At 40.2% G+C, this 12855-nt stretch overlaps 1 protein-coding gene across 2 annotated transcripts in view; it reads right to left on the minus strand.

Moving 5' to 3' along the window:
* Positions 1-12855, minus strand: part of AFF3 (ALF transcription elongation factor 3) — a 365042-nt gene that overhangs the window by 140722 nt on the left and 211465 nt on the right. For both annotated transcript variants that reach the window (XM_064143584.1, XM_064143583.1), the window contains exons 6-7: positions 8324-8360; positions 2599-2650 (exon numbers count right to left, since the gene is read on the minus strand). In XM_064143584.1, the coding sequence (XP_063999654.1) occupies positions 2599-2650; positions 8324-8360 (89 nt within the window). The remainder of the gene's footprint in view (positions 1-2598; positions 2651-8323; positions 8361-12855) is intronic.

Below are 12855 nucleotides of genomic sequence, written 5' to 3' on the forward strand. Positions count from 1 at the left end.
CCATCCAGCCTGGCCTTGAATACTTCCAGGCAGGAGACATCCACAACTTCTCTAGATAACTACTGCTACTGTTACTATTAATAATAATATAACACCAGGAATACCATTTGATTTAGTTACCATTTTCAGAAATCTGTTTTTAGGTAAAGCTCCTTAGCTTAGTAAAAGTGTAAATCAATTCTTCTAAAATTGCAGTTTAATGTATATATGTTCCCTTGCACAACATGTAAAAAGGCAGTGCAGCAAACCTAAGTATGAAGATTGTGTTACACAAAGAAGAAAAACATCTAAAAGTTAAACATTGCAAAGTTACTCCCAAGGATCCTCTAAAGAATTATTTTTGAGTTACAAACAAACAAAAACAGATCTTGAATTGGAAGTCCACAATTACCACCTCTATTATGCATATTTACAGAAGGCATTCATGAAATACCACCTACGCAGCTTTCAGGTAAACAATTTTGCCACCCAAAAGTCAACAGTAGCTTTAATTCTTTCTGTCTTTCTTTGGAGTCTGATTACAAGAAAGACTAGTTGTTTTGCCAAGTTCGGCCCTCTATTCAATAACACATATATTTGAGTTTACTAATAGGTTTTTCTCCCTTCATTCTTGTTTCCAGTGTTTACCCTTGTTTTCTCTTTCACTGTTCTCAGTTTTGCATCTTTTTTCTGAAAAATTGGCATTTGCAATTCACTTTCTTCCTTCCTTCTTAGTTGTAACCCTCTCATTTTCTTCCTCCTCCTGGCACAGCACTTTTTGGTTTCCTTCCTCTAATCTCCACCTTTTTCTTGTCTCCTTTTCCATACAAACAATTTCTCAATTTAGAAGGGCCTCTGTTTCTCAAATGAAGTGATTTTGCAATCGTAACCAGTCATTTCTACTACCAAATTTTTTTCTGGGAACCAGTGTCTGCTGTGGGATAGCCTTAGCATATAGTAACAATTTAAAGATAAGCATTATAATGCCAAATATATTAAGCATTATAATACACTATAACAAAGGTGTTATAAATATACTACATCTAGTGGACAGCACAGTTTCAGAAGGTTGTACTAAGATAATTTATTAGGTAAGAAGCTTTTAAACCTAACTAGATTCTCAAGTCTGCTGACTAATACACCACACTATGTGACACAGTATGTGGTCTCAAAACCATAAACATACTGGGGTATATCTCTGAATCCATATTCGAGGTTCAGAGACATCCCTGTGCAGGTTCAGAGATCCTATGTGATTTTAACCCAGTGTAGGAGAAAGAAGAAAAGTGAAAAGGCATCAATAAAACACCATCTATCTGGAAAAATCTATTTTGAGGATGGCTTATATTTTACATATTGCTAAATATCAGCAAAAATAAATGTGTTCATTTCTCAAAAATACCTCCAGATGGCATTAAAACTCTTCCTCTTTTGGTCTTTATTGCAATATTATACTTTAAAATGGCAATTATTGGGAAACATTCTATTAACCATTCTCAGCTATCAGAAAGCATAAGGCTGCTAATGCTTAATTCATTTAATAAGTTTGGCTAAATATGCTCACATACTGTAATTACATTCCACAACACAATCTGGGCAAGCCATTCCTTACACCATGTCAAATCTTTTCTTCTAGACTCATTTCCAGGAGATTTTTAATGCGTATTTGCAGCAGAAATCAAAACACCCCACAATAAATCACTGTTATTGTACCTCCTTCTGTGACTACTTTTGGCCATGTAACAAATGGTGACACTTTGCAAGATTTACTTGATAGAAAGCTCTGAATTTAAATAACAGGCATCAAAAAACCATAAATTATGGGCAAGATGCACTCTTAAAATTCACATGACTGGCTGTTACAAGAACTTCTCTCCCTCAAACGCGATTAAAAAGGTGAATGGTTTTGCAGAAATTCACAGTGCTCCTCACTGGTAGTTATTACAGAAATTCACTTATCAAGCTCAGCTTGAGAGAACGACACTCTTTTTTTTAACTTCCAGCATATCCGTTTCATAGGCGGGTTTATGCTGGCAAAACAATTCAGTCCTTTGTATACTAGAGTTAAAAATGGTAAAAGCTTCTATTGTTGCACTAGAATGAAGGTGAACACTGATATATTACAAGTGCCTGCTCCTATCTATTTCTCGACTTCTTTTGTTAATTCAAAAACATCAACAAAATCGTGAGAGACTAGAGATAGCTGTAATTGGATTTCAAGTAATTCAGAGGTGAAGCTGCAGACTGCAGACTTTTAAAATTACATCAGTACATCAAAGGCATATGTGACATGATGTTTTTTAGCAAGTGTGACAAACTCCAGTGGCATTAAGGTAATGTTGAAGTAAGGTTGAAAAGACCAGCCTCGCACAGCCACAAGAATAATCTCTTAGCTATTCAGCACGATATGGAGATCCTCCACTTGCAAAGATCCCCAACTCACTAGCAGGCAAAAGTTCTAGGCATAATTAATGTTCAGTCATTATCTAAAAAGCCATTTTAAGAAAAGCATCAGTGAAAGCACTTTATCTTAATGAAAACAAACAAATTCTATTTTGCCCAACAAATCTCATAAAAACACAGCTGCCTTCTCCAATCTTAATCACAAAAGTGACTTACGACGTATTGGTTGCACTTTTCTCTGGACTCTTTGGCTCTACATCACTTTTCCCTTTAAAAGAGAAGAAGAAAATGACATCAGAAATGGATCAACATGGAAACTGCTCAGATAAGACATGTCAATGCTTTATTCCTTGCTGACATTGACCACTCTTGCTGCACCTGCTAGCTGCTGCTGAGGCAAACACAGGGCTGTGGGCCACTGGATCATTTGCAAGCAGCGACTTGACTTTTCTTGTCACTGTTGCATGTACTCTGAAAACTTTAGGCAAGGAAATTCCACAGGAGAGGCTGCATAGAGGGCGCAAGTTTTACCAGGTATATTGGACCCTGGAGCATGAAGAAAAGAATTTCCCTATGTCCCTGTTCCAAAACCCTTCTCTACAAACAGAAATCTTATCATACAAAGCACAACAGCATCAGTAGGAGCTAGCCAGGTAGTGATCAGGACACAATTCTGCCAATGGGTGTGCCAGCTCACATTCATTTTGACTGATTAAGGATCTGATCTTCAGCTCCTCTACGTGAGGGTTTAGGAAGCCCTCTTGGTTATGTTGCATATTTTGGCTAAGGCACTCAGCTTCAGATGAAGTCAGGCACCCATCTACATAAGAAGCATCAGAAGCCCAACAGATACCTCTTTACGTTTCCTCATGAGCCCTGGCATAGCATACTGGCTTGTGATGGTACTTTTCTTGGGTTCAAAATCATAAATCTGCCCAACACAACTTAGTTACGTAGCACAGACAGCAGGGAAGCAAGCTGATAGCTGATGGGGAGGTAGTACTTCTGCTAAGTCAGGTTGAGACTTTCTCTCTCCTTTGTCCCCACCCAGGAAAAAAAAAGGCTGGAAAAGGCTGGTGTTGTTTGCAGTCAATACTGTTCTGTGAGTAACCTGAGAGAACTGCACTTAATAGTTTGGATTTTTGGTTAGCTCTACAGGGTATGTCTTTCTATTTGATTCACCTCAAACTTGAATTCTGGACCTAGTGACTGTGCATCTGTTGCTCCTCCTGTGTGTTGCTGGATGCTAATGGCTCTCTTCACATGAGTTTATGTTGCCTAGCAGACAAAGAGGCACAGAGGATGAGCGTGACTGACTCACTGGTGGATGTGCTTTTTTCCATTAACTTTTAATGAGCTTTGTTAAACCTAAATCCACTTGTGCCTTCTGAAACAAAAAAATCCTAAACACATGAGAAGTGCTTATTGTGGTCAGACTGTTTTGGTGTTGTCACTTTATTGGCTTAAATGGAGTGGGGTTTGTATCATCCCCCAAACTCTTCCATGCGCAAGAACATTACGCATCATCGATTTGCTGCTGAGACCTGACCTTCAGTTTCTATACAGCATTGAGTTGCCAGAAACAGCTGTAAGAGGAACCTCTGAAAAACTTGCTGTTGCCTTCAGACGAGGCAGAGTTTTGCTACCAATGTCCTGCCCTTGCTGTATGGAAGCAAGCTGAAGGCAGCACTTACTGCAGACAGCTATCTTCTGGAAACAAATGTAAACTCCAGATGCTTCAAAACCACCGATGCCTCACTGTGGACCTCTAGGGAAGCTCAGCACTTACTGCAGGAGGACAGCTAAAGGCACTTAAAATCTAGCTGTGAGTGAAGCATCCACACACACAGTATGGAATACATCCACTTCATAATCTATACATCGCTCTTCATTATAGCAGAGACCTCAAACATATATCCAGAAGATGAACTCGTGGGCTAGATATTGCTACAGTATATGTTTGTCAGCCTGGAGCCCTGGAGCTCATCTGCTTTATGGTAATTTAGAACAAGAAACCAACAGTAACAGTTGGCATATATTCAAAGATTTTGTATTTGTAACTTAGGCTTCTTATAAGTGATTAATTATTACCATCAACACTAGTTCGGTTGAGTGTGAGAGGGCATATGGATTCCTGAGTGCTTTGGCAGCAGAGTTCATATCAGTTCTACTTTCTGCAACTTATGTTAATGCAGTAACAAGGGAAACAGCATAAGTACTGTGAGAAGAGAGAAAAGAGAATCTCTGTGATTTAGCCAAACTGGATATTAATGAATTACCCTACAGTAAGCACTTGCAGCTGCTTTTATGCTAATTGTCACTTAACACACTTCTGTGTTGAGAAGGATGAAATCTGTACAGATGGTAGAATAGCATCAGTCCAGCCTATCAGAGTAGAAAATCTGGCCATTAATGCATTATCAGCTCTTACCAACGTTGCTCTCACTTGAATGAACCAGAGATAGTTTTAAAATGGGTTATCAACTAAGCACACTTGAATGCCACAGACACAGTACAGATAAGGTTTTGGGTAAGTGTATGTAAAAGGGAATTAAGTATCAGAACAACGTGGGTTTTTTCACGCTCACTCTTGGCCAGACTAAGCTCTGCTTTCTGTTTTCCATGTAACCTGCCAAATGCATGCAGGTACCACTGTGGGAGGCTGGCATTTGCCAAACCAATAAATCTCTCCTATCTCTGGCTTCTGCTTATGGGCAAATTTGTGTAATTCTTTGTTTTCCTTAGTCTTTCTGAAACTGACAAAGAATAGGCTACCCATTTTTCTTCAGGACTGCTGTTAACACACTTTATTTCAGGTGTCAAACACCGTGCATGTCTCCTGCAGTGGGCACGGACGAGTGTGTGCGTGCGTATGCCTGTGTGTTGGTGTGTGTGTATGCATACATATGCCTCCAGAGACACATGGTAGAAATCATCAGTCCTCAGATCCTTAGCTACCAAGCTGGGAGTCCTATGCTAGTTTCTACCTCATCTCATACAACTCCCTTCGTAACCTCTTTTAGATACAACCAGAGGAGATGTGTCCAGATTTCTCCCATTTGAAAAGATATGTCAAATGAACTTTTGTAGAGCAGGTGGTTAGAGGAATTCTCTCCTCTGAGTTGGAATTCAGGTTAATCATTCAATCATTCAACCAGGTCATATTTCTGAGTAATACAGAGAGAAAATATTTATTACAACAAAGCAGAATAACTTCAGCAATTACAGTTCTTAGATGCTTTCATTTCCTTGTGGGGAATAGATGAAAGAATGTTATCCATGTGAAAGATCACTCCAGATGACAGCCTCAAGATCCACTCCAAGAAAGACATGGTGCAATGGGTAGTAACAGCTAATTTGGACTCTAAAGATGTGCATTTGGATAACTCAGTACATAGACCATTCAATTTCTTTCCCACATAGCACCATTTACTAGCATTTCCTCATATATTGTATTAAATTTGCACAGCAAGGTTTTGGTAGCAGTGTGGTTACAGGGGTGGGTTTTGTGAGAAGCTGCTAGAAGCTTCACCTATGTCCAAGAGAGCTAATGGCAGCCAGATCCAAGATGGACCCAATGCTGGATAAGGCCAAGCCCACCAGTGCCGGTGGTAGTGCTTCTGTGATAACATATTTAAGAAGAGGGGGGAAAAATTGCACAATGGCAACTTCATCCAGAGAGAGGAGTGAGAATATGCCAGAAAAACAACTCTGCAGACACCAAGGCTAGTGAAGGTGCTCCAGGTGTTGGAGCAGTCAAAGGAGGTTAACACTGGCAGATACCCACCTCCAGCCCAGGGAGGACCCTGCACTGAAGCAAGTGTATGCCTGAAAGAGGCTTTGACCCTGTGGGAAGCCCACACCGGAGCAGCTCCCTGGCAGGACCTGCAGACCTCTGGAGAGAAGACACCACTATGCAGCAGGTTTGCTGGCAAGACTTGTGACCTGGCAGGAGACCCACACTGGAGCACTCTGTTCCTGAAGTGCTATACGCCATAGAAAGGACACTCGCTGACGCAGTTCATGAACTGCAGTCCATGGGAAGGACTCAGGTTGAGAAGTTCAAAGAGGACTGCCTGTCATGGGAGGAACCCCACAACAGAGCACAGGAAGAATGTGAGAAGGAAGGAGCAGCAGGGACAACATGTGATGAATTGACCACCACCCCCACTCTCTGCCCCACTGTGCTACCACAGGGGATGAGGTAGAAAAATTGGGAATGAAGTTGAACCCAGGAAGAAGGGAGGGATGAGGGTACGGTGGTTTTGTAAGATTTAGGGTTTATTTCTCATAATCCTACTCCAATTTGACTGGTAATAAACTCAACCTTTCAGGTCTGATTTGCCTGTGACAGTAATTGCTGAGTGATTTCCTTATCTTCATCTTGAACCACGAACCTTTCATTATGTATTGGGGGGTGTGACTGGATGACTCTTAAACCAGTACCCAGTGCAACTCCAGCCCAGTTGCAAATATATGCTAATTTTGATGAGTAGGATGAATTATAAGACCAGGCTAGAGGTACTGCAGTGTGGGAGGACTGCTGGGGGAAGTGGAAGAAAAGTGAGGTTGAAGACCAATGGAATAAGGAGCATTAGGAAGTCATGAGGAGGCGAGATCCATTTCCTAATCCACAGGAAGACAGGTTTCACTAGATCTGTGGAACATCCTATTTTATTAAGGCATCAAAAGAGGGAAACACTCAAAAGGAAACGATGACCAAAGATGGTCAAACACTGTGGCCGCTGATGTCACTGCGAAGCCCTCAGCTCAGCTGGCATGTTTGTCATGCTTGTGACTCTGCATGTGTTTGCATAGCCCTCTCTATTATAGCCCTTTTGAGCTTCCAACTCTCATTACTGTATTCATTATTTTCTGACAGAACCTCATCCCCTCTGCCTTCTATTATTTCCTTAGTGCTGGTACTCACAGCAATATCAAACTGATGCCAGCAATTAAGTGGCACCGCTGCATGTTTCTTCACAACGTCATCTTCCACACATTGACCTTTCCCCAGCAAAGAGCCACACCGTTTTAACAGCCTACATCTCCCAGCCTCGTCCCTCTGGATGTCTTCTCCCTCACGCAGTGGGTGACCAGTCACTTTCAAAGCCCTACCTACCAGCTCAGGGCATTTTTCATCTTCAGTCACAGCCCTGTAATTTGCAAACAGGGCTCTGTGTTGGCTGGCAGGTCAGGAAGCTGGCAAAATAGTTCTTTTGGTTGAGAGGATTTTATGTTGAGAGCTGGATAGGATCATGTATTTTTAATATGCAAGACAACATTAACAACAGTCAGAGGTGTCAGGGGAGAGGATTAATAATTTGTTTCACAGAACAATTCAATCTTTCCTTTCAATACAGCTGCTAAGTTTTTTATCATAACAAAATGTAATTAAAGTGACGCTGATCTGCACCATGGTTTGTAAATTGGGAGTACCCTGAGAAACCCCAACCAGAAGCCACACAGGCACACATCATGCCCTTGCCCACACTGCGAGCCAAGAAGACCCATGGCCATATGGTCTTTGAGACGTTATTTGGTGTTAGTTTGGCAGGAGTTATGTAGCTTATTCCTGTGCAATAGCCACAAGACATACTGTTGTCTATGAAAGACAAATGATAACAAGGTTTTCTGCAGAATGTTCTCACAGTCTGGATCTGGCTGTGCAGCTAGGTCAGCTCTTTCCTGGCTTCCGAAAAAAGCCACTCTTCTGTCCTTTCAGTCTTTCACGTCTACATAACTAAATAGCCATAGTAAAATGAATCCTTTTTGTCCTTCCCAGTCCACCAAAAGAGATGACATTCTGATGGTCACTCTTCAGCTCTCCACATATGGCCATAACCAAGTACTGCCTGCTGAGGCTTTATCAGTCACTTGTTTTCTTCATACTCATTTGTCATCTCTAGTCAAAGCAGCTAGAAAATGAGTTGGTACTTACTTGTATTGCTGTGTCCTGTAGATCCCTGTTGTGACTCCTACAGTAATAACAGAAAAATGTATTATTTGTAGGGCAATTTTTAGCTGCAATACTGGCTTGAACATTACCTTAACAATACAAACAGCACCCTTAATTGTTCATTCAGTTTCAAAGTAATTTTCAATTACAAGAATAAACCCAATACTTCTTTGAAAATCCATTAATTCTAAGGCTTGTAAACTTATTTCACAACAACACTTTAATGGTACAATTCCTTGTATAGCTATTACAACTCTCCTGCTCACTATTCATTTATTGATCAGCCAAAACTCGGCTATTATCTTCTACAAGTTTAGATGAGAAGACAGAGGGAAGACCAATATTTTTTCACGGACTATTGGATTCCTGAGGTAGTAGCACAGCTGGTCTTTCCTTTTCACATGTTGACATTGACATCACTGGGGAATGGGAACACAGATTTTAGTTCTGAGTCCCTGAGGTTACAAGGTCAACCTTGTGCCACAACCACAGTATCGGTGAATATGGTGCAATAAATCAGGTAATTTTTTTTCTTCCTGTGCAAATGTTCACATATTTTACTCATAGAATTTGTTTGCATTCATAAAAATATAAAATAAACCTATAAATAGAAGGGTAATACAAACATAAATTATAACAAAAAGATATTTGAAATAAGGAAGAGAAGGACTCTTTGTTATGGGTAACAGCAGGGAAAGTATCCTGTATGTAATCCAGATGTTCACAGGAATACCACCTTGTGTACATGCTGCAGTTTCAGCTGCAGTGAAGACCACTCTCAGAAGCCAGGCACCCAGAGCGAAGCACGCAATCATTTTTGGTAAGGAATGAGGCACTGGACTACATCTCTGGTCCACAGAAGCTGAGTAATGAGTCAAATCAACTCATCAGGAAATAAAGTGCAAGTCCCTGGAGAGCTCAAGGATGCTCCAACTCAGCTGAGCTAAGATTTTGCTGCTGAGTCTCTCAGAAGCACAGGGCCTGAAAAAGCTTCAGGGCTCCAAGAGTTTCTTGGCATCTCTAAGTGGAGGTTGGACGGATGATGAGCACTGGGATCTTGAAGGTTCTGCTAGTTGAATCCCCTTGCTCTGCACCATTTACCTTGGAGTCAAGTTTCTCCAGACTGCATGGCTTTGATCTGTAATTTTAGTGCATCTGCAATTCACTGTCTTCCTACAGACCTGAAATGTGAAACATCACATTTTTGGGCAAGCCTCAGGAGTTTCTACCTTCAACTGCACTATGGAATGATCTGTAGTGTATTTCACATGGTGACAATAATTTCTCAATAATCTGAAAATGTCTACTTTTGACAGATTGCCTCAGCTTTTTGTCAGTGCTTCTGATGAGGGGATACTCAAGCCTAATTATTTTCTGGTGACTGAATATAATATTAATATGTCTGAATCAGCTTGCAAAGATGATGGTGACATGTACACTTGAATTTAAAAGCTATTTTAGTAGCCAACCAGGCTGCCAGTAGAAGTGGGCTGTTAGCTCATGTTCAGTTCCCTGAATAGTGAACTTATATATCTGGAGAAGTTTAGGGGAATTTTGATGGAAATACCTTTGGGTTTGTAAAAGTGTGTGAAACTGCTAAACAAGGATCTTGATCACTCTTTTGCATTTTCATCAACCTCAGGAAGCATGCTCCCCCCCTGTAAGTGCCTAGGCACAGTACCTTATGTCTGCCACTGGCTCTGCATAAGGTCACATTTGACATCAGCAAAAGATAGGAGCTATAATGTTTTCACTTTTCCTTTTCACTGATTCTTTAAAATGCCATGATTCTCAACAAATTGTTCTTAATAATAAAGGCCAATACAGAAATATCCTAGTGAAACAGAGAGCACTCCCAGTGTGGCAGGAAAACAGTGCAACTTTATGTAACTTAAACACCGATAAAGTCTTTACTTCTAGAGATTATTTTCTAGCACATTTGCTCCAGCTTGTTAAAAGGAAAAAAAAGAGGAAATTAATTAAGCATGTAAAGAATATCTTCAGTATGATAACATAGTTTCTGCTGAGAATAACCAACCAATTGCTTTGTGAAAAGACACCACTTCTCCTGGAATGCATAAACTAATTCCCAAATAACAAAATGATGGCTGAGCCCACACTATCACATGCACATACCTAGAAATTGGACACCTGATCAAACTTTCAAGACATGAAATCACAGTAAAAATTGAGAGCAAAGCAGGCAGAAGAAATACCAGCATGTTTCCACTGCAAAAGAGTAGAGAATTAAAGCCTAAACATGAAAGCTCATTCACACAAGCATAAGTGAGCTCTTATTTATCAAATTTAACTCATTTAAAGCTTATTTATTAGGATGTTTTTAATAAAATTACAATCAAATAATACCTGATCATTTGTACCTAACAAAGTGTGACAGAGACAGGAGAAAACCAGGCACACACAGCCTTGTCACACCACACATGGACTCAATTATCCTTAAGCTTTGAAAAACAAGAAATAAAGAGACTGTCATTGCCCCTTCCTCGTAATTTCAAGAGTACAAATTAATTCCACAGAGAAAGAAAACTCAAAGTTAAGGTTAAATTTAACTGTATGCCCTCTATTACATAAAGGACAGATCCCCAAATGTGCTCTCCCAGCAGTGCTCTGCTGGAAAACCTACTGGGCATCGCTCCAGGTGTCAAACCTGATCTGGACTTCCCTTTCATTCTTGTGCATTAATGCAGACCTCCCATATTAATGAGGTCTGATTTAATATACAGTTACAGCATATGCACATACAACTCCCCCAACCACAAGCATATAGTTATATAAAGAGACACATCTATACTTGCAGGTTCAACTATATAGTTCTGGTACATTTGTGATACTTAAATCTCAGTTATTTAGCTTTTATTACTGGACTGATTTCAAAACTATTCTAGCTATAGTTGCTGTGGACTTTGCATCTTTAATAGTCTAATTAGTAAGCTTCCAGTTTCAAGCTGATCACTTACTTGAATTGTAGATTAAAAGAAGTGTGGCATGTATGGGAACTACAGATGAAGACACTCAGTTTTTATAGAAAGGATAATTTGCATCCTTGAAATAGGACAGGAGTCTCATAAGCTCCTCTTTGTCTCATTCCCAAAATGATGAGTGTCTTTACACTTGGGAACTATCTTCTGTTAAAAAGGATTGCAGCCTACTTGCTTCTCTGGCTGGAAGAGTCATTCCAAATGCACTAAACCTATCTCTCAACACTGCCATAAAGACTGAAAATGAATTCATGCTACCATGCATCGCTTGGAAATAAGAGATGAAGCCAATGCCCTGAATTTAGATTTTTAGCCTCTTTGCTGGCCTTGGTGACTACTTAACTGACAGGCCTATTTATCTGAACAATGTGCGACCCACAAGAGTTTGATGTAGTCCTTAGGTTTTAACAAGTTGGAACAGCTACACAGCTTACCTGTGGGAAAGCTTCCTAAGAGTTATGGAGACATTCTCTGAAAGATCCAATAGAGATTTTATGCCATGCTTTGTGAAAAGCAGTAGCTAGCTTATGCACATTGCAGAAACATGTTTGAAAAATTAGGAAACCAATCTTTACATTTCAGAGCCTGAAAGACAAACATCTTCTAAAGTCTGTGACTGTACAGATTCAGAGTGGGCCACGGAATTAGCTTCAAATTATTTTAAGGTATTTTAATATAGCAGTGGTGTCTAAAGTTAACATGATCTACGGCCAGCAATGCAGGGTTTTTCCAGGATGCTGGTGAACTTTGATAGGTACTTCTCCATCTCACACAAAGCACTCTAGTCTCTGACCATGTGGACCACCCAAACCACAATACAGTTGTGATGTTACTGTATGTACAAAAGTATGCTCATATATTGTCAGATGAAACCTTGGCCACTCTAAACTTAAATAAAATGGAAATTCTACTTTGTTAAGAGAAAAGGAAACCACCTAGAAAGGCCCCTTAAAAATGAATGGTAGATCTCTGAAATGCCTCTGCACTTCCAACTATTAGACTGTTTCCCAGAGAGATGGATGAGCAGGCAGAGAGAAGACGAGAAAGTCAATACCAATCATTATTCACATATCTTGCCCTATGGTTTGTGGTTCTCCTGTTCCTCTATTTATCACAATACATTTAGCTTTGAGGAAGTACATTCATGATGGCCACAGGGCTATGCTGATGGGTGAATGCCTTGCCCACACGTGTCTGTGCATGTGCCACACATGCACACTGTATGGTGATAATTATGGCAGAAACTGCAGAGCTGCAAATGCCATTTCATTTTTGTCATACCCATCTGGGCACTTCACCTGCTTGTAAGCTGTTGATCTGCCTATTTTCTACTAGACTTACCCTAATGTAACAAACCTCTAACCTGCCTACCATCTTCAACCAGCTGTGCACTTCAGCAAGCAAACAGACAATGAGTTGTTTTCTTCTTTTTCTTTCATAATATGCCATAGACATTTTGGCTTACAGCCCTGGTGCTTCAAAATCCTGACATTCATTCATGCAAAAGCCATTTTA

This window comes from Pogoniulus pusillus, chromosome 5 (genome assembly GCF_015220805.1).
Source record: "Pogoniulus pusillus isolate bPogPus1 chromosome 5, bPogPus1.pri, whole genome shotgun sequence".
Lineage (NCBI taxonomy): Eukaryota > Metazoa > Chordata > Aves > Piciformes > Lybiidae > Pogoniulus > Pogoniulus pusillus.